This window comes from Scyliorhinus torazame, chromosome 15 (genome assembly GCF_047496885.1).
Source record: "Scyliorhinus torazame isolate Kashiwa2021f chromosome 15, sScyTor2.1, whole genome shotgun sequence".
In the NCBI taxonomy this organism is placed as follows: Eukaryota; Metazoa; Chordata; class Chondrichthyes; order Carcharhiniformes; family Scyliorhinidae; genus Scyliorhinus; species Scyliorhinus torazame.
The window spans coordinates 97,333,445-97,356,143 of record NC_092721.1 but is presented as its reverse complement, the minus strand read 5'-3'; the positions used below and the strand labels follow the sequence as shown (position 1 = coordinate 97,356,143).

The following is a 22,699-nucleotide window of genomic DNA, read 5'->3' as shown; positions in this document are numbered from 1 at the left end:
TTTGACGGCGATATTGGCAACTGGAGTGCCATGGGTCGCTCCAGTGCCGTGCTGGCCTCCCGTAGGACAGAGGATCGCTACACAGAGCAGTCCGATGACATCATCCTTAAACTCTCCAGTTTTTACGACGGCGTCAACACTCTACCTTCAGATGGGAGAATCCCGCCCAGTGTCTGTCAGCTCGCTCACACATTATTTCCCCAAGTGTTTGTGGAAGTCTGTTTTCCTTCTTATTGCCAAACAGATAATTATCTTTTCATAGAGAATTTTTCTTGCTCCTCCTCACATGAATTCTGTGTTCTGCAACTGTGTCCTGTTGCAACAGAACAGGCTGGAGCCTGACATAACTCCAATTAGCTTAAGTTTGCTTTTCTAGCTTTCAACCCTGTAGCAACCTCCGTCTTAGTCTAATTTCGCAGAAGCGATGTAATAGCCAAGAAATATAATTTTCTTCCTTTCAAGCCTGCTCTTTGATTTCACTTTGGATTAAAATGGACAAATACACTCTCTGCCAAGTACCAAGCTCATCACATGGGCAAGACCAGCATTTATTGCCCATTCCTCAGGAGAAGATAATGGTGAACCATCTTTTTCAACTGTTGCAGTCTCCTATCTGATGTGGGTACACCCACAGTGCTGTTAGAAAGGAAGTTCCAGGTTTTTGACTCAGTACCAGTGAAAGAGTGGCGCTATCATTCCAGTGTGTGGCTTGGAAGGGAACTTGCAGGTGATGTTCACGTGCATTTGTTGCTCTTGTCCTTCAAGGTGATAAAAATGCTGTCAAAGGATATTGGAAGCATTTGAATGAAAGTAAACTGGGACACCTTTCTATGAATGGAGAGTTTTTAAACATCCTGCACCATAGTAGAATTAAAAAAGCCAATATGATGATAAACTATAGACATAACTGTTTCATTTATATCACTGCACATAATCATTAATTATAACCCATTTAGCTGATGTCATGAACTGTCTAATTGGTTCTAATGTTTATGGAGTGGATGGCAACAATGATCCAAAATATATTGACCGGAATTCTCCGAAATCCCGGCCAAGTGTTGACGCCGGCGTAAACACCGGAGTGGTGGACGCCAGCGTCAACGGGCCTCCTGGCCCAGCGATTCATTGGCTTCCTCCAGATCACGGGCAACAGCCGATCAGTAGCCAGCCCCCAATCGCGGGTCTGGATGCCGTGGAGGCCCCTTCCGGAGTCTGTTCCCCCCCCCCCCCCCCCACCAGGACGGCCACATCGGCCGCGGGTCCGAGCTCCCGCCGGGTGGTACTAGGTTGGAACCATGCCAGCGGGACTCGGCGGAACTCAATGGCCTCCGACCGACGCTGCATTGACCGGAGAGCCTGGTCCCAGCGTAGCGGGAATTTCCCGTGCCACCGACGATTCTCTGACCCGCCGCGGGCTCGGAGAATCCCGGCCATTGTGTTTTTTTCAGTAAAGTGTATATCAGCATATGAATTCCTGGCTTCTAATGGGCAGTGATAAATTGTTGTTTCTAAATGGGGTAAAGCAAAGTTTTATAAATGTTCCCCTTTGCCACAAAATAAAAGCAACTTCTATCTGCATTTACCCCGATTGTTGTTATTTATAGTGGGAAGTGAGGTTTTGATGTTGGTTTTGTGCAGCCTGTTCGTGGCTCAATCCCAACATCTGTACTGGTGCTGCCAGGTGAGAGTTTAAGGGCAGAAAAAACCCTTAAAGGCAAACTATTTTTGTCGCTTCTATCTGATTCTATGTAGGTTGGAGGCCCAGAAGAACCGTAATTTTTGCCAGCTGGGATGCAGAAGAATTTGGTTTGTTGGGCTCCACAGAGTGGGCAGAGGTAAGTTGTTTGAAATTTGACAGCCAGGAGCATGCCTATTGTGTGTAGATTTCGATCCTCTAAGTAATGGAAAGGCAGTAATATCCACAATGCTCTTAACACCTCAATCTTCCTTTCTGATTATTTAGTTTGCAGCTGTTCATTTAAGGTCTGCTAGATTAGTGTTGGATTTGAAGCTATTTTGGGATTATTGAAACGTGGCTAGAAAAGCACTTTAATCTAACTGCAACTGGGTTTGATTTCAAATTAACAGTTCTATTTTGTGCTAGAAAATCTGTGCTTTTTTAATATTAGTAAGTCCATTAAAAATTGAACATATACTGCAAAAGATTGATATATAATATTTGAGTAAGACAATCCAAGCAATCTGATTCATGTATTAAAATGGATTGGGAGAAAAAATTGTCGAGCTCCTTCTTTGGGCATTGGGGCCTTGATGCACGATTCCCCCATTCTGGTCCCACTGAGGCAGACAGTATTGTGCTGCCTGCTGCTCAACAACATGATTGCAGTATTCAGCCTTGTACACTTGCTGCTTCTACATGCTCAGCACGGGGTTCAGCGACGTGGGTGGCTAGCATTAACATACAGGGAACCCTGCACTTAAAGGCACCCTGCCTCTCTTAAGGGGGCGGTGCGTCAGGCTACAGCACCTGCGGCAACAGTGTCATGTAGACATTGATAGAAGGAAGAAGTGTGATAATGGTGCACCAGGCCAGAGAGAAGGCTTCCAGGTTTGCAGAAGTAACCCTGGATGTCTTCATGATGGAGGTTGATATTTCCACAGGGTGCCAGGAGGAACTCCCAAGGTACACCTGTTGGGGGCAATGTGAGCAGGAGCGAACAGAGGTCAATTCCTAGAGTCAAGTACCTAGCTGCAGTGCTGGAAAAAGTTCAATGACCTCACACAAATGGTAAAGATCATGCATCTTCAAATTACATTTCCTACCCATCACACCATGAACCTCTTGTCATAATATACATCTATGTATACAGTGGAGTACAGACAGGCAGTGATTGACACATAGGATGACCAGTAAGCACACAGAACAGAGCAGCCAATCACCAGACAGGACACAACCACTATAAAGCCAGAGGACACCAGTTTTCCCGCTCTCTCGGGACCCAGCCTCTGACAGTCAGAGCTCGTGAGCTAGCCAGTGCCTACACCATGTCGTAGCTAAGTTAGTCTGGTCAGGCTAGTGTCAGGTCTCCAGTCAAGTCAGCATATGTTGAACATGTATAATAGTTTGGATGTTGAATAAAATCGTGTTGCATTTTATCAAGTGTTGGAGGTCTGTCTCTCGCTCCACTGCATCAAGTGCAGTTCACCTCGACCCAGCCCACCCAACACATCACCTCTCACTCAACTAAGTGTCACAGCTCATCACTCATCCATCAGCAAGCAGTTTGCATGCCTCACATTCAGATACTCTACCTCATCCTCACACAATTAACCATGCTGTCAACCTTACACACCACACATTTCTAGCTATTTAGCTATGGTATGCACATCATCCAAACAACATTGCACATGCTCACTGACACTTGCTCTCGCTTTTCCACAAAGAGTCATCGGACTCGAAACGTTAGCTCTTTTCTCTCCCTACAGACGCTGCCAGACTTGCTGAGATTTTCCAGCATTTTCTCTTTCGTTTCAGATTCCAGCATTCGCAGTAATTTGCTTTTATCCAGTGAGGTTGAGTGTCTTGGGTTACAGGAAGATGTAGACATGATGGTCAAATGGGCAGAAAAGTGGCACATGGAATTTAATCCTGAAAACTGTGAGGTGATACACTTTGGAAGGAGTAATATGACAAGGAAGTATTCAATGAATGGCCTGACACTGAGAAGTTCTGAGGAACAAAGGGACCTTGGGAATGTTTGCCCGTAGATTTCTGAAGGCAGAAGGGCAGGTTAACCGGGTGGTGAAAAAGGCAGATGGGACATTTGCCTTTATCAATCGAGGCATAGATTAGAAAAACAGGGAGTTGTGCACACCGTAATCCAGCTATAATTTCACCAAATTTCTATACAACTCCCTGTTTTTCTAATCTATGCCTCGATTGATAAAGGCAAATGTCCCATCTGCCTTTTTCACCAACAATGGTTGACACATTATAGGAAGGATGCGATTCATCAGGATGTTGCCCTGGGATGGAACGTTTAAGTTATGAAGAGAGGTTGGATAGGCTTGGATTGTTTTCGCTAGAGCAATGAAGACTTGGGCGCAACCTGATCGCGGTAAACTTACCATTCATTGAGGTTACCCGGATGTACATATAGATATATGCGATAAAGGAATACATAATAATATTATATTTTTACATTAAGGACAATGCAAAGCTACTTCAAGAACGGGGAGTGGCATATATCAATGCAGATACATCCATAGAAGGTAACTAAAGCAATTGGGCAAGTTCATTAATTTTTTAAAATCCGATTTCTTTTCTCTGACATTTTTTTGCCTTGAAATGGTGACCAGATTTTAAAATGTGCCTGTCAATCTTTCTTTTGTATACAGTATCTATAATCTGTGTACCAGTCAATCATATGCCACTCTGCTAGTGATAGTTTGCTGATAATAGTGTCTGACACCTTTTTCACAAATCCGTGTAGAAGCTCCGTCAAGCTTGGAAATCCAGAGAAGAAAATGAAACAATGTTCAAAGCCATATCTGAGCATTTATCTGCTCCCTGTTTCATCTATTTTAATTTTTATCACCGACAATTGAGCATTTTCATCAAAGTGAATGCCATGCCTGTGTACATGTCAGTCCTCTGTAACTGGAGAACTATTATCATTTCCAGTTGTGTCAAATGTGATGGAAATGATCCGGTCAGGAATTTGGCTTTTGAGGCATAATTCATTTGCAGTACCCCCGCTCAATGGTAAGGACACATTTTACAGTATTTTAGTACTGGGGACAAAATCAAAACGGTAGCTGCAAGATTTTGAGAGTCTTTGATAGAGTGTGTGTTATGTCAGCCTCAGTTAGAGTCTGGCTTACAAAATATCCAATGAGTGGAATTCATTTTCCTCAAAATCATGAAGAACAGACACTTGCTATCTTGTCAGAACCTATAGCAGGGAAAATTGAGAAGCATACATACTCCAATTGTTCCAAGACGGAAGATACAGACAGAAGTTGATGTATTATCTGACTGGGAGACAGTTGCTGATGACTGGGCCCTCTGTACACTAACTGCGTGGCAGGGCATTGAAAGAGACTAGGAGAAACAAAAAGTTTAGCTGGCTGCAAAGAGAGCCCAGAGAAAACAGTGGCTAGTGAATCCTGCACCTTCTCACCTCACTACCATCTTCTGCAGCAAGTGCAGCAGGAATGACCATTCCAGAGTTGAGCTCCTAAGTGGTTAGCACAGTTGCTTCGCAGCTCCAGGGTTTGCAGATTCGATTCCCGACTTGAGTCGCTGTCTGTGCGGAGTCTGCTCGTTCTCCCCGTGTCTGCGTGGGTTTCCTCCGGGTGCTCCGATTTCCTCCCACAGTCCAAAGATGTGCAGGTTAGGTGGATTGGCCATGATAAATTGGCCTTAGTCTCCAAAAAGGTGGGTTACTGGGTTACGGGGATAGGGTGGAGGCATGGGCTTAAGTAGGGTCTCTTTCCAAGAGCCGGCGCAGACACTGGGAGAACGAATGGCCTCCTTCACTGTAAATTCTATGATCTATGATCTATATTTAATAGAGGGTCACCATTAAGGCACAAACCGTACAAGATGGAAGGCTTCCAGTTCAGTGCATTATCCCAAGTGCTGAGAAGATTGGAACAAGGATCAAACAAATTTCTTAACAGAAATGCCAGCTCTTTATAAAGCTTATATCCAACTTGTCATCTATTATCCCTACATTGAAGCAATGCAGATAAGGAAAATAGATGAAAATTACTCACTCCATACCAAAGATCATCCTCCAGATTATCAGAAAAACCTGGCTAGGGTAACTGTCCTCTACAAGCTGAACATAACTGCAAGAGTTATATTTCTGTAAAAGAACACGAGTTGACGTGGATGTGGTTCAACATGCAGCTTGATGTTTATTGCAAGAGGGATGGAGTACACAAGTAGGGAGGTCTTGCTACAACTATCTAGGGCTTGGTGAGACTGCACTAGGGTACTCTGTACAGATTTAGCTTCTTTACTTAAGGGGGATATACTTGCATTGCAGGCAGTTCAGGGAAGGTTCATTGGGTTGATTCCTGGGATGCAGGGGTTATTTTATGAGGAAAAGTTAAGCAGATTATGTCGATACTCGTTGGAGTTTAGTTTAGTTGAAGAAAGAGAGGTTATTTTATTGAAACAGAATATTCTGAAGAGGCATTCGGCAAGGTAGGTGGTGACAGGATGGTTTCCCTCATGGGGGAGTCCAGAGCTAGGGAGCACAGTTTCAAAATAAGGGGCGGGATTCTCCAATCCCACGGCAGAATGTCCACGCTTTCGTAAAAGCCGTCATGTTTTACGACGGCATGAACGGGCCGCTCCCATGACTAATTCTGGCCCCTAAAGGGGGCCAGCACGGTGCTGGAGTGGTTTGCGCCGCTCCAGCTGCAGATCCTGGTGGGAACTGCGCCACGGGATCCGCGCATGCGCAGGTGCGCCGGCGCCAACGAGGACATGTGCAGTGGCGCCGGCGCCCATGCGCTGTGGCCTCCTTCAACGCGCCGGCCCTGATGTAACATGGCGCAGGGCTACAGGGGCCGGCGCGTAGGAAAGGAGGCTCCCAGCCACAGAGGCCGGCCTGCCGATCGGTGGGTCCCGATCGCAGGCCAGGCCACATCGGAGGCTCCCCCTGGGAACGGACAACCCCTCCCCCCCCCCTTCCACAGGCCGCCACCCAACCCTTCCACGCCGAGGTCCCGTTGGCCCAGAGCAGGTTAAAACGGCGGCGGCGGCCCGCGACCGGTGGCGCACCAACCACGCAGGTGCCATTGGCGCCGATTCCTCTGCCAGCGTCGGGGCGGCATGGCCCGTTTGTGGGAATTCTCCGGCCCTGCGCAGAGCTGGGAGAATCCCGCCCCAGAGGTTTCCCATTTAAGACCGAGATGGGGAGGAATTTCTTCTCTCAGGTGGGTGTTAATCTTCGGAGTTCACTGCGCAACAGCAAAGTGGAGGCGGCTGGGGCAGTTTTTTTTTAAATAAACAATTTTATTGAGGTATTTTTGGCATACTAAACAGCAACAGTACAAACAGTGTGCAAAGAACAATAAACATAGTGCAAAAACCGGCTCCCATTCCACAAGGACCCGCCTAATTAACCCCCTAATATACGTTACCCTAACTCCCCCTCCCCGCCCCCCGCCCCCTGCCCTGCTGACGATTAATTTTCCGCGAAGAAGTCGATAAATGGTTGCCACCACCGGGCGAACCCTAACAGTGACCTTCTCAGAGCGAACTTAATGGGGGCGATTCTCTGAGCCCCGCGCCGGGCCAGAGAATCAACCGCGCCACGACGCCCCGACACCAGTGCGCGATTCTCCGAGGTGCGGAGAATCGGCGCCATTTGCGCTGGCGCGTTTGACGCAGCGCCAAGGTACCACCTACCTTGCCACTGGAATCGGCGGGGCCGCCGGTTATCCGGCCCGGATGGGCCGAGCGGCCGCGCATATACGACACAATCCCGCCGGCGCCGTTCACCCCTGGTCACTGCCGGCGGGAACTCTGCGCAAAGGGTTGGGGGACGGCTTGTGGGGGGGGGAGGGGGGCTCCGTCCCCGGGGGGACCCTCCGATGGGGTCTGGCCCGTGATCGGTGCCCACTGATCGGCGGGCCGGACCCCCCCCCCCCCCCCCCCCCCCCCCACCGGGCCACGTTCCTGCGCCTTGAATTGGATCAGGCTGAGCCTGGCGCATGTTGCGGTCGCGTTTAGCCTGCTCGCCTGCTCAACGCCTTCGCCCATACGCCCTCCTCTATCTCACCTCCGAACTCCTCTTCCCACTTAAGCTTCAGCTCCTCGGTCTGCGTCTCCTCTGCTCCCATAAGTTCTTTATATATATCCGAGTCCCTCCCGTCCCCCACCCATCCACTGGACACTACCCTGTCCTGGATCCCCCTAAGTGGCAGGCGTGGGAAGGATGGAATCTGTCTGCGTAGAACGCCCCGCACCTGCAAGTACCCGAAATCATTCCCTCTCGCCAGCCCAAATTTCTCCTCCAGCGACCTCATGCTCGGGAAGTTCCCTTCTAAGAACAGATCCTCAATCCCAACCCTCCGCCATGCTCGGAACGCACCATCCATATTCCCCGGGACAAACCGGTGATTGTTGCAAATTGGGGCCCAAACTGATGCGCTCACTTCCCCCACTTGCCTTCTCCATTGGCCCCAGATCCGCAAAGTCGCCACCACTATAGGGCTGGTGGAGTACCGTGCCGGCGGGAGTGGCAGGGGTGCCGTAACAAGGGCTGCCAAACTGGTGCCCCCGCATGAAGCGGCCTCCGTCCGCCCCCAAACCGACCCCGCACCCACCATCCACTTCCTTATCATAGCTATGTTGGCCGCCCAGTAGTAGTTACTAAAGTTTGGCAGCGCCAGCCCCCCTTCCCCTCGGTTTCTCTCGAGCATCAATCTCCTCACCCACGGGGACTTTCCCGCCCTCACAAATCCCATAATCATTTTATTGACCTTCTTAAAAAAGGACCGTGGAATGAAAATGGGGAGACACTGGAATACAAACAGGAATCTTGGGAGGATCGTCATTTTAACCGTCTGCACTCTCCCCGCTAGTGTCAATGGGAGCGCATCCCACCTCCGGAACGCGACCCTCATTTGCTCCACCAACCGAGATAAGTTCAACTTGTGCAGACGGCCCCAGTCCCGCGCCACCTGTATCCCTAAGAATCTAAAACTGTCCCCTACTAACCTGAACGGCAGCCCCCTCAACCTACCCTCCTGGCCCCTCGCCTGGACTACAAACAACTCACTTTTTGCCATGTTCAGTTTATACCCCGAGAACCGGCCGAATTCCCTCAAGATTCCCATGATTTCATCCATCCCAGCCACTGGATCCGTGATGTATAAGAGCAGGTCGTCGGCGTATAACAAAACTCTGTGTCTCCCCACCCCCCACCCCGCCCCCCAGTACCAGCCCCCTCCAATCCCTAGAAGCTCTCAGGGCAATTGCCAGCGGCTCTATTGCTAGCGCAAACAGCAGTGGGGAGAGGGGGCACCCCTGCCTTGTCCCTCGGTACAGTCTAAAATAGTCAGATGTCGTCCTATTCGTCCTCACACACGCCTCCGGAGCCTGGTACAACAGTCTGACCCAGTCGATAAAGCCCACCCAAATCGTCCCAACACCTCCCATAGATAGTCCCACTCGACCCGGTTGAAAGCCTTCTCGGCATCCATTGGCACAACTAGCTCTACCTCCCTATTCTCCGGGGGCATCATGATCACATTCAGCAGCCTTCTTAGGTTGGCCACCAGCTGCCTGCCCTTGACGAACCCAGTTTGATCTTCCAAATAACGTCCGGCACACAGACCTCAATCCCAGCAGCCAAGAGCTTGGCCAGTAATTTTGCATCTGCATTGAGCAGAGAGATCGGCCTATAGGCCCCACATACCTCCGGGTCTTTGTCCCATTTCAATATCAGGGAGATGGCGGCCTGTGACATCATCGGGGGTAGCACCCCTCTGCCTCGTGCTTCAATGAAAACCCTAACCAGCACCGGCCCCACTATTTCGGAGAACTTTTTGTAAAACTCCACCGGATACCCATCCGGCCCCGGGGCTTTACCCGATTGTATGGCCCTCAAGCCCATAAATATTTCTTTGGTCCTAATCGGGGCCCCTAGCCTGTCTACCAACCCCCTACCCACTTTTGGGAAGGTCAATCCATCCAGGAAGCGCCTTATTCCCTCCGGCCCCGCGGGGGGTTCAGAGGTATAAAGCTTACTGTAGAAGGCCCTGAATGCCTTGTTCAGCCCTGCCGGATCCCCTACCAAGTTTCCCCCCCACTCCCGCCGTCGACTACCTTCCCTATTTCCCTGGCCGCCTCCCTCTTCCTCAATTGTTGTGCCAGCATTCTACTGGCTTTCTCCCCATGCTCGTAGATTGCGCCCCTTGCCTTCCTAAGCTGCTCTATTGCCTTACCTGTGGACAACACCCCAAACTCCGTCTGTAGCCTTCGTCGTTCACTTAAAATCTCTGCCCCCGGGGTCTCTGCATATCTCCTGTCTATCTGTAAAATCTCCTTCACCAGTCGGTCCGTTTCTGCCCTGTCCATCCCGTCCCTATGTGCTCGAATCGAAATCAGCTCCCCTCTCACCGCTGCCTTCAGCACCTCCCAGAGCACCGCAGTTGAGACTTCCCCTGTGTCATTGACCTGCAGGTAGTTTTGCATACATTTCCTCACCCTCTCACATACCGCCTCATCCGCCAACAAAACTACCTCTAGCCTCCATTGAGCCCCCCCGATTTGCTCCATAAACCCCCTCAGTTCCTTTGCCATTGCCTGCATCTTACCCGTTTTTGAACACGACCGGTCCAGGCCAGGGTCAAGGACTGTGTTAAAATCACCTCCCATAATCAGCCTGTGCGAGTCCAGGTCAGGTATCTTTATCAGCAGTCTCTTAATAAAATCCACATCATCCCAATTTGGGGCATTTACATTGACCAAAACTACCCTCATTCCCTCGAGCTTGCCACTCACCATGACAAATCTGCCTCCCCCATCCGAGATTGTGCTAGCCACCTCGAATTGCACCCGTTTGTTAAGCAAAATCGCGACCCTCCTTGTTTTAGTATCCAGCCCCGAGTGGAAGACCTGGCTAATCCAGCCCTTCCTTAATCTGACCTGGTCAGCTACTTTCAGATGAGTCTCCTGAAGCATTATTACGTCCGCCTTCAGCGTCCTCAGATGCGCGAACACACGTGCCCTCTTTACCTGCCCTGTAACCCTCTAACGTTCCAGGTGATCAGCCTGGTTGGGGGCACCGTGCCCCCCCCCCCCCCACCCGGCGATCAACCATCTCCTTCCTTGGGGCCGCCCCTAGCCCTGTGTCGCGCTTTCCCTGACCCGCCTCCTGGCAGTCCCTACCTCCGACCTCCCCCATGTTACCAAACCCAAGTCCCTCCCTCATCAGCAGATCAACTACCCCCCTTCTCCCCCCCTAGCAACAACACCCTGTAACCTATCCCCTGCCATAAACTAGCTATATACACCCCCCCACCTGGCTTCCGTAGACCAGCTCTTCCAGCTAGCCTGGTGACTCTCGACTCCAGCGCCAGCAAGTCTCCCACCTATTGTTCCCTTGTACCCATCCCCCCCACCCATCAACACCACTTCCCCAAACCAGCCATCCTCGAGCAATTGGTCTGAAAACAAAAACAAGGAACAAAGAAAACCCCGACGCTAGTACAAATCAAGTAATACAAAATAAGTAATAGGCACTTCCAACCACCCCGATCAGAACACAAAAAGCCCCCAGCACCAAATACCTTACCTCCCCTCTTTTCCAACGAAAACTCGAATACAGAAGAAAAAAAACAAGAAACAAGAAAAACATGTAAATATCGTTTTGTAACTTTTTAACTTAAGTCCAAAAGTCCTCAGATCGGCACCAGCCCTTCTCTCCTGGCGAAGTCCATCGCATCCTCGGGTTCCTCAAAGTAATGGTGCCATCCCTCATGCGTGACCCAAAGGAGTGCCGGGTATTGCAGCCCAAACTTCACCTGCTTCTTAAACAGAATCTCTTTGACTTGCCTGTAGCCTGCCCTCCTTCTGGCCACCTCCACGCTCAGGTCCTGGTAGATGTGCAAGACACTATTGTTTCAATTGCAGCTCCGCGTGCGCTTGGCCCACTGTAGCACCCGCTCTTTGTCCAGGAACTGTGGAACCTGACCACCATCGGGCGGGGGGGGGGGGGGGGGGGGGGGGGGGGGGCACTCGCGGCTGCCTCGCCAGTGCTCTGTGCGCCATGTCTACCTCCAACGCGCGAGGGAAGACATCATTCCCCAACAGCTCCTGGAACATGTCCGCCACATACGCTGCGGCATTCTCTCTCTCAGTCCCCTCCGGGAGACCAACGATTCTTAAATTCTGCCGGTGGGACCTATTTTCCAGGTCCTCCACCTTTTCCAGAAGCCTTTTTTGTTGGTCTTTCAGCCTCTCCATCTCCACCTCTGTCATGATATTCAAACACACACATCATGATGGACACACTAACAGGCAAATCAGAGTACACAACACCACAACCAATCACAGACAAGAACACCAACCACATAAAAAGCACGAGCACGACACCTGGAGGTCAGTAGGTCTGGGGAGAAGGAAACAAGAAAGAGCTGTTGAAACACCACAAGCAGGGAGCCCCCCACGTGCAGAGTGCAAAGACCAAGTTGTAAATAGTGAGTTTAAATAAAGAAGCGTTGTACCATATGCAACTGTGTTGGCTCATCTGTGTGTCAGAACACCCAACACCACATGGTACAGGAGTGGATCGATACCTGCCTACCAACCTGCCATTCTGGACATGGACCACACCGGCAAACCGCAGCCGATGCAAGTCACGGGGAACCTAGGCACCAACTGGAAGCTCTACAGGCAGCGATTTGACCTGTACATCCGTGCCACCGAAAAACAGAATGTCTCGGATGATTCGAAGATTGCAATGCTCCTCTTCTACGCAGGCCCCCACCCAAACGATGTCTTTCATTCACTGGTGTTCGAAGAAGGCGAAAACCAGGCCAAATATGACACGGTCATCCTGAAACTGGACCAGCACTTTCAAACTGAAGTAAACGAAACTTTCGAAAGATACATCTTTCAGCAACGCCTGCAAGGTAAGGAGGAGCTTTTTCAACCCTTTTTGACGCACCTCCGGATTCTAGCGCAGTCCTGCGGTTACGGCACCACTACAGAGTCCATGATCAGGGACCAGATTGTTTTTGGCGTTGCCTCTAGTGGCCTACGCCAGCAGCTTCTTAAAATAAAGAGCCTCACCTTAGCGTCTGCTGTGGAAGCCTGTGTCCTCCATGAAAATGCTACCTGCCGTTTTGCCCGATTTCAGGCGTCCGAGTTGGCACGGAGGGGGTCCCCAGCCGTCGAATCGGCAAGCCAGGCCGCCCACGACGTTGAACGCATCCAGGCCGTCGATTTCTTCCCGCCCCACGGCCCGGACGACAGCGGCCGCTTCCCGCGCTTTTCGCGGTCTCCCGCGCAGGTGCGCGCCAAAAATAACGGCCACAACGAGGGACGCACTGCGCAGGCGCGCCCACCGCAAGATCGCACTGCGCATGCGCAGTGGCGCAACGAACGTCGTGACGTCATGACGTGCAGCAATTGTGGAGGTCTACACTTAAAAGGGCAATGTCCTGCAAAATACCGACAGTGCAACAGATGTGCCATAATAGGCCACTACGCAGCCCGCTGTCGTGCGGCTCAACCCATGGATCCGGCGCATCCTCGACAACCTCGCACACGAGTCAGGACCGTCCAGCCCACGCATCAAGACTTCCAGTTAACTGATGTAGATGACCAGGATGACTTCCGAGTTGCCGTCATTGATGTCAACAAGGTCAATGCCATCAATCCAGACGATGAGTGGTGTGCCACCCTGACGGTCAACCGATCGCGCGTCGCCTTCCGTCTGGACACCGGCGCATCCGCCAACCTGATTGCTTACTCTGCAGTCCAGGCCATGAAGGTCAAACCACCCATCACACCATCCCGGCTTAAGATGGTTGACTATAACGGGAACGTTATCCCGTCCGTAGGATCTTGCCAGCTACAGGTGACTCACAAGAGGTACACGGCCACACTCCCCTTCGAAGTTGTGGGCTCATCAAAGGACTCGTTACTGGGCGCACAAGCGTGTAAGGTCCTTCACCTGGTACAGCGCATCATGTCTCTCTCTCCAGATGAGATATCCGACTTCCCGGATGCTGAGTTCCACGCGAATCTCCATTCCCTCCTCGCTCACAACCAGGAGGTTTTTGAAGGCATGGGGACATTGCCACACACGTACAAGATTCGACTCAGACCGGACGCCATCCCTGTCGTTCACGCACCTCGCAGGGTTCCTGCGCCTCTCAAAGACCGCCTCAAGGCACAACTGCAGATTCTTCAGGACCAAGGGGTCCTATCCAAGGTCACGGAGCCCACGCCATGGGTCAGCTCCATGGTCTGTGTAAAGAAGCCCTCTGGCGAGCTCCGTATATGTATAGATCCAAAAGATCTGAACAACAACATCATGCGGGAACACTATCCCATCCCGAAACGAGAAGACCTCACCAGCGAGATGGCGCGAGCCAACATATTCACTAAATTGGATGCGTCCAAAGGATTCTGGCAGATCAAACTGGACCCGGCCAGCCGAAGACTATGCACATTCAACACCCCTTTTGGCAGATTCTGCTACAACCGGATGCCATTCGGCATCATTTCGGCATCTGAAGTATTCCACCGCATTATGGAGCAGATGATGGAAGGCATCGAAGGGGTACGTGTATATGTGGACGATATCATCATTTGGTCCACCACTCCGCAGGAACACATGCATCGTCTTCGACGTGTCTTCACCCGCATACGGCAAAATGGCCTGCGTCTCAACCGTGCGAAGTGTGCTTTCGGCCAGACGGAGCTGAAATTCCTCGGGGACCACATCTCAAGGTCCGGGGTCCGTCCCGATGCAGACAAGGTTAGCGCCATCACAGCCATGCCACGACCGGCTGACAAGAAGGCTGTCTTAAGATTCCTGGGCATGGTCAACTTCCTTGGGAAGTTCATTCCCAACCTGGCTTCTCATACAACAAACATGCGCCATCTCGTAAAAAAATCGACGGAATTCAACTGGCACCAGTCGCATCAGCGGGAATGGGAGGAGCTCAAGCACAAACTGGTCACGGCACCAGTGCTGGCCTTCTTTGACACGACTCGCCCTACAAAGATCTCAACAGACGCCAGCCAATCTGGTATTGGAGCGGTACTCCTGCAAAAAGACAGCACGTCATCATGGGCCCCGGTTGCGTATGCCTCACGAGCCATGACCCCTACCGAACAGCGCTACGCGCAAATCGAAAAAGAATGCCTGGGCTTGTTAACTGGACTGGACAAGTTCCACGACTATGTGTATGGCCTGCCACGATTCACGGTCGAAACTGACCACCGCCCCCTGGTCAACATCATTAACAAAGACCTGAACGACATGACTCCTCGCCTCCAGCGCATCTTACTTAAACTCAGGAGGTACGATTTTGAACTGATCTACACTCCGGGGAAGGAACTCATAGTGGCGGACACTCTTTCCCGAGCAGTGAGCACACCACCAGATGCGGAGGGGTTCGTGCGTCAAATTGAGGCACACGTGACTCTGACAGCAGCAAATATGCCAGCTGATGATCCTAGTCTGGCCCACATACGCGCAGAGACGGCGACTGACCCTCTGCTGCAGCGAGTGATGCGCCACATGACGGAAGGGTGGCTAAAAGGGCAGTGCCCCCAGTTTTATAATGTGCGAGATGATCTCACCAATATTGACGGGGTCCTTATGAAATCGCATAGGATCGTCATTCCACACAGTGTGCGCCAGATGATTCTTCGTCAACTACACGAAGGCCACTTGGGCGTCGAAAAATGCAGACGAAGGGCCCGGGAGGCGGTATATTGGCCGGGTATTAATGAAGACATAGCCAACATGGTGCTCAACTGCACAACCTGTCAGAGGTTTCAGCCAGCGCAACCTCCGGAAACACTTCTACCACACGAGATGGTGACGTCCCCCTGGGCGAAGGTGGGTGTTGACCTATTTCACGTGCTCGGCAGAGATTACATTGTTATTATAGACTACTTCTCAAACTACCCGGAAGTCATGCCTCTCCATGATCTGACGTCGTCCGCAGTCATTGGGGCCTGCAAGGAAACGTTTGCTCGCCATGGCATTCCAAGGACTGTCATGTCAGACAATGGACCTTGTTTTGCCAGCCGTGAATGGTCGTCCTTTGCCGCAGCATATGGTTTCACTCATGTGACATCCAGCCCTCTGCATCCACAATCGAACGGGAAGGCTGAAAAGGGTGTCCACATCGCAAAGCGGCTCCTGTGCAAGGCGGCTGATGCCGGATCGGACTTTAACCTTGCCTTGCTGGCCTATCGATCGGCCCCGTTATCCACGGGCCTCTCGCCAGCGCAGCTACTAATGGGTCGCTCCCTCAGGACGACGGTACCTTCCGTCCTGGCACCGACAACAGACCATGAGGCGGTTCTTCGGAACATGCAACTGCAGCGTGATCGCCAGAAAGGTCGGTACGACACACGAGCGACGGACCTGCCCCCCCTGTCCTCCGGAGACAAAGTACGCGTCCATCAACCGTATGGTGGCTGGTCAGCACCGGCCGAAGTCCTCCGACAAGTGGCTCCCCGCTCGTTCCTGGTTCGCATGCCGGATGGTTCCGTGCGTCGCCGCAATCGGCGCGCCCTTCGCCGACTTCCACGCTCACAGCCACACAACACGCCAGATCCTCAACAGGCTTCCGAGGATGACTTTGTGGAGCTGCCGCACATCACGCCCTTTCCATCGCCACCCATGGCCATGCCTGCACAGCAGCCGGTGGTTCTTGATCCACCCTTAAGGCGGTCAACCCGAATTCGTCGCAAACCCATTAGAATGGACTTATAATACAGTTCATATGTTTAATAAGTTGGACAATTTTACATGATAACCTGTTGTTGTTTATCGTTCCAGATGTCGTCTGACTGGACAACTGTTCAAATTTTTTTTCTTCTTCTCTCGTTCGCATTTCTGTTATGTTATGGTACAACTGGATTCATGTGACGCACTCGACATCGCCCCATGTACATAGTTCCGTCATAGACACATGCTGCACACGACACACACACACTCTTAGATGCACTCACGTCACGATCATATTTATTACCACGTAGGCACATATCTTTGTAAAAAGGGGGGATGTCATGATATTCAAACACACACATCATGATGGACACACTAACAGGCAAATCAGAGTACACAACACCACAACCAATCACAGACAAGAACACCAACCACATAAAAAGCACGAGCACGACACCTGGAGGTCAGTAGGTCTGGGGAGAAGGAAACAAGAAAGAGCTGTTGAAACACCACAAGCAGGGAGCCCCCCACGTGCAGAGTGCAAAGACCAAGTTGTAAATAGTGAGTTTAAATAAAGAAGCGTTGTACCATATGCAACTGTGTTGGCTCATCTGTGTGTCAGAACACCCAACACCACAACCTCCACCACCGTTTGGTGATCCTCCTGCTCCTCCAGCGCCTTCTCCAGCTTCTGGATCTTCCGATCCTGGGCACCCAGCCTGTGCTCCAGGCGCTCGATTGATTTCTGGATTGGGTCTAAACTGTCCTGTTTCAGCGCGGTCAAGCCCTCTTGGATCACCTTCAGAAGATGCTCTGTTGTTGGCTGGGCTGTCTGCACCGGGGTCCGGACATCGGCCATATTGTCCTCAGCAGCAGCTTCTACACTATCCTTGTTTGCCCACTTGCTTCTTAATTCCATACACCTATATCTGGAGTCAGTGCCTGAGTGCCTATGCCTTCAGATCCAGTGCTCAAAAGTACAAACAAAGTCAGGGAAAAAAGTCCGAAAGAGGCGACTGGGTCATTGAGTAGTATCAAGGCTTTGTCAGACAGATTGCTGATTTGCAAGGGTGTCAAAATTATTGTGGTGGCAGACAGGAAAATGGGGTTAAGTTCACAGTCCAATCGGCCATGATCTTGTTGAATGGTGAAGCTGAGCCAAGAGGTCAAGTGGCCTACTCCTCCTCCTATTTCTTCTATCAATCAAAAACGTCTGCTTAGAATATTAGTGTGGAAATGTCACATATTGCATTTATTTTGTGTCAAGGACTGTGCTACTGTCTGGAATATTGCCCCAAGTACACTAGCATGGGGAGGGGAGTGGGGGGTGGGGGGTGGGGGGGGGTGGGGGGGGGGGAGGGGGGGAGTGGTTGGTGGTTCTACAACTCTCCAATATTCTACTAACTAGAACTTCTTGACAAAAGTCACAGAAGTGAAACTAAGATGCTCTGGTAATTGTAAAACCACCTGGCATTATAACATTTAACATTTGCAATGAAATTTTGAAAAATTTTTCGAATTTCCGTGGTAAAAATCAAGGTCAAATGTTAACTCTGAACTGTTTTCGAAAGGTACACACGGGAATTATTGGACATTTCAGCTCTTTAACTCCAAATGAATATGAATTGTTTCATTATCTAATATTGCTACAATTTGGGTTCATATTTCAACAACATGTTTTGTTGACTCTGGAAAGACCACTATTTTATCTGAATAAGTATGGGCTGCTATTTGTGATTTTTGTACTTTAACTCTGCTATTTCTCTCTGTTCGTCCTCGTTTGTCTTTCCCTCAGGTAATTACACACTGAGAGTTGACTGTAGCCCTTTGCTCTACCAGTTAGTTTATAGCTTAACTAAAAAGGTAAGGAAGCTGTTCAACTGTAACTGTTTTGAAAGTTCCACGAGTGTAATTTGATGTATTTATTGAATGAAGCAATGGACACTGAAGATATTTCTGTTGAAAATGTAAACTGTGTGTCCATCAGTATATTGTAGGGTGAAGGAAGTTGTAGCATATTTATTAGACTTGGATAAAGGAGGTTTTCTGGATCAGACATGAAGCAAGTGTCTAATCTTCATGAGATCTGGCTGCTCTATATAACAATAGATCTTATTTTTGCACCATGAGAAAAGGATTTAGGGGAGTAAACTTTGAGATGAGGGCAGCATGGTGGCATAGTGGTTAGTATTGCTGTCTCACAGCACCAGGAACACAGGTTCAATTCCGGCCTCTCTGGCGTTTGCATGTTCTCTCCGTGGGTTTCCTCCGGGTGATCCGGTGGCCTCCCACAGTCCAAAGATGTGAAAGTTAGCTGAGGCTGCGGGGAGTGGGCCTGAGTAGGGTACCCTTTTGGAGGGTCAGTGCAGACTCAATAGGCCAAATAGTCTCCTTCTGCACCGTAGAAATTCTCTGGTAATTCTAATACCTTATGTGGAGTTCCGTAGCATGGCTAGTTAATTATGGAGTTGGAGCATTGTATGAAGCAAATTTGACAGCCCACTGGTTTACTAAGATATAAAATATGTAGGTGGTGCACCTTGTTGATGCTCCGATGCACTACCTGTAGAATAGTAGTATGTGTCATTATGACTGCATTTTCCTTAACAATGAATATCTGATCTCCAGAAAGCACAAAGCATAACCGCGAGGAGGCATGAAGCAGAAGTCAGGTTTTTTTTGAAAAGGAGAAAATTATACCAGAGGAAATACAACAAGTTGTATAGATGTTGGTTAGTAGGCAGGAAATGCATAGTTCTGGTAAACAGAATCTGCTTACACGAAGGTGAAAGTGTTCTAGAATGCATTAATTAATTGGACAGCGGGAGAACAATTTTCAAATTTGCTGACAGCACATCACTAGTATGGTTTTGACAAATATCAAAGAGGACTGGAAAAGACAACAAACAGGTAGTAATACGTTAATTAGAATTAGAAGCAGGAGTAAGCCCCTTGAACCTGCTCCTCCATTTAATAAAATCATGATGTGATTGTAACTTCAACCCCACATTCCCGATACCCTTTCACCCCCTTGCTTATCAAGAATCTATGCAGCTCTACCTTAAAGATATTTAAAGATTCTGCTTCCACTGCTTTTTGAGGAAGAGAGTTCCTGAGACTTTCGACCCTCTAAGAGAAAAAGGTTCTCCTCATCTCTGCCTTAACTGAGGAACCCCTTATTTTTAAACTGAGACCCCTCGTTCTAGATTCTCCCACAAGAGGACACATCATTTCCACATCCACGTTAAGACCCCTCAGGATCTTGTATCTTTCACATCTTACGCTTCTGAGCTACGGTGGGGACAAGCCTAACATGTCCAACCTGCCCTCATAAGACAGCCCGCACATTTCAGGTGTTAGTCTTGTAAATCTTCTCAGTGATGTGGTCTCACATCTGGATATTTAATAATTAAATATAAGATAACATTTTTAGAAGAAAATGAGGAATTGGATTGTCCACTCGATAGAAAGACACGCAAGAGTTTGGATGAAGGTGTACCTTGATATTTAAATAGCATTTCCTAAATTTTGAGTGCAGGTAAATTAAGTCCAGAAAAGTATCAACAGCATGTTGCATTTTCATAAGTAGAGAGATGGACAGTAGATGACTAAAGAAGCAATTGTGAACATTGTTGGAGTTTTGTATGCAGTTTTGATACCAGATTTTGGAGAAGTTAATGGAGGTTCACTAAGGTTATGCAAGGGATTAGAATCTGTCACTGCAAAGAAAGACTTGAATTTCTGACAAAGAGTCATCCAGACTCGAACCATTAGCTCCCTTCTCCCTTCTCCCTTCCCAGATGCTGTCAGACCTGCTGAGATTGTCCAGCATTTTCGGTTTTTGTTTCAAGTTCCAGCATCCGCAGTAATTTGCTTTTATCTTGGATTACTGGGGCCATTTCTACTTCAGTCAGGAAGGCTAGGAAGAGATTGAATAGAAATGTGGTTAAAATTCTGAAGGGTTTTGATGGATTCCATAAGGAAAAGCCATTTTGTCACTGAGTGAAGAGAGTGATGAGGAGTAATTTTTTTTTTGTATATCTTGTGCGTCATGGAATTCTTTGTCAGAAGGAGTTACTGAGTCGGAGATCATTGTTAGCTTCAGTGGAATATTGGATGATAATTTGAAACACAGGCAGATGAAGAGCTGGGTAGAGGAACCAGAATAGTGAGATTAGTTTTGGATTGCTCCAGCAAAGAGCTGGCAATGGCACCCGCATATATTTTAAACTTGGATGATTCTATCGTGGAAACATTCACAGGCCACCCATACAATTTTGAGAAGATGCATTTGCTATAACGTCTACCCAAATTCATTGAATCCACTTGGGAGAGAATTGTATTCATGGTAGGCACTCTTCAGTACATTAGTGGTGAAGACTTTTCGTTTATGAACTTCTGACACTTGAATTCTGAAAGGCAACTAATATTGGGACACCAGAGTGAGGCTTTGACTTTATTGAACCTATACAACAATGCAGTTGCAGCAGCATTTACAGGATAGTGATTTGTATGAGATAAAACAATGACTGAAATTAGCTCCCCAATCTACCAGCCTGTTATAACTCTAAAGGAGGCCAGGAATCTGCTCCCTCAGAGTCCCTGTGGCCTCACCTGAGTATGATTTACCCAGATGAGGGGGCGGGGCTATCCCCCTTTTGTGAGGGACATAAATACCCCAACCCATGTGTGGGCCAGGTGTGGGAGACCCTTCTGGGTGTAAATAATATGGAGAATAAATGAAAACCTTTCTACAGTCACTGCTTCTAAGTGGCCGCTTGCCTGAGACTTTATACAACCCTTACCCCTCACCTCACCCCACCTTACTTCCCCTCATTCCACCCTGGGCCTACTTGAAATATTCTGCTATTTTGTTATATTATTCGTAAAGCACAAGGAACTAATTGTTATGTGAATATATATCCCATGGCACCACATTTACTGTTCCACTGCTGTCAGGTGCCAAGTAACAATGTACAAGTTTATGGGTCTACCAGCAACCTAAAGAGCAGCGAGGAATACACTTGAGGAAGCTCCAGCATTTTGAGTCTGAAGTGTGATTATTTCTAACATGTGGGAACCGGAAGAGATAACAGATTCTGAGGTCAATTATGGAGCCCTTAATTATTTGGGAATCATGGCATTGGGGTAAGTTCCTTGATCAGTAACCCTGATGCCTGGGGTAATGATCTAGATACTTGAATTTAAATCCTGCTATGGCAACTGGGGAACTTCAATTTAATTAATGGGATAACTCTGGAATTTAAAAATGGCTAGTATCTAGCAAGCAACCATGAAACTACTGGATTGCCATAAAAATCCCTCTGGTTCACCACTGTCCTTTAGGGAAGGACACCTCTTGTCCTTAACCAATTTAAACTATTTCAGATTCCAGACACACAGCAATTCACTTGACTCTTAATTGCCCATTGGATGGCCCAGCAAGCCACTCACTTGTATCAAACAGCTGTAAATGTTTAAGGAAAATAAATCCTGCTGGACCATCCTGCATTGATATGAACAGCGAGTATGACAGCCGCACACCCAGCCCAGTCACCATCTGGGGGCTTGTGCTGAAATTTGGAGAGACGTCCCAATAACAGCCTGGCATAGTCATAGTGGATTAGAAGAGAGTGACTCTTATGTGCATCATGGCAGCGTTTCACAGAGTATGGCATTAATAAGCACAAGTAAAATTGAAGTCACTGGGAATCTGGGGATAAACTTATTGTTTGGGGATAACCTTCCCTCCATCATAAGATTAGAAATGGGGTTGTTTACTGATCATAGAATCCCTACAGTGCAGAAGGAGGCCATTCAATCCATCGAGTCTGCACCGACCCTCTGAAAGAGCACTCTACCTTGACCCACTGCCCTGCCCTATCCCTGTAGCCCCACAACCCCACCTAACCTGCGCATCCCTTAGACACTAAGGGGCAATTTAGCATGACCAATCCACCTAACCTGCACATCTTTGGACTGTGGGAGGAAACCGGACCACCCAAAGGAAACCCATGCAGACATGGAGCGAAAGTGCAAACTCTGCACAGTCACCCAAGGCCGGAATTGAACCCGATCCCTGGCGCTGTGAGGCACAGTGCTAACCACTGTGCTTCTATGCAGCCCCTGTGTTTGGCCCCTCAGATACTGAAGCAGGCCTTCCTCAAATGAAAGATGACAAAAAACACTCCAGAAGCTAGACACCATCTGGTTCAAAGCAGGGTGCTTGATCAGTGCCTGCGCATCAGCTTATTCATTCCCTTCACTACTAGCACTACTGTGGCTGT

The 22,699-nt window shown here is 49.1% G+C and overlaps 1 protein-coding gene across 4 annotated transcripts in view; it reads left to right on the top strand.

Moving 5' to 3' along the window:
* naalad2 (N-acetylated alpha-linked acidic dipeptidase 2) overlaps nt 1–22,699 on the top strand; it is a 189,975-nt gene that overhangs the window by 93,977 nt on the left and 73,299 nt on the right. For 3 of the 4 annotated variants that reach the window (XM_072476459.1, XM_072476460.1, XM_072476462.1), the window contains exons 11-13: nt 1,753–1,835; nt 4,170–4,233; nt 18,208–18,275. In XM_072476459.1, the coding sequence (XP_072332560.1) occupies nt 1,753–1,835; nt 4,170–4,233; nt 18,208–18,275 (215 nt within the window). The remainder of the gene's footprint in view (nt 1–1,752; nt 1,836–4,169; nt 4,234–18,207; nt 18,276–22,699) is intronic. The other variant, XM_072476461.1, reaches the window with a different exon arrangement.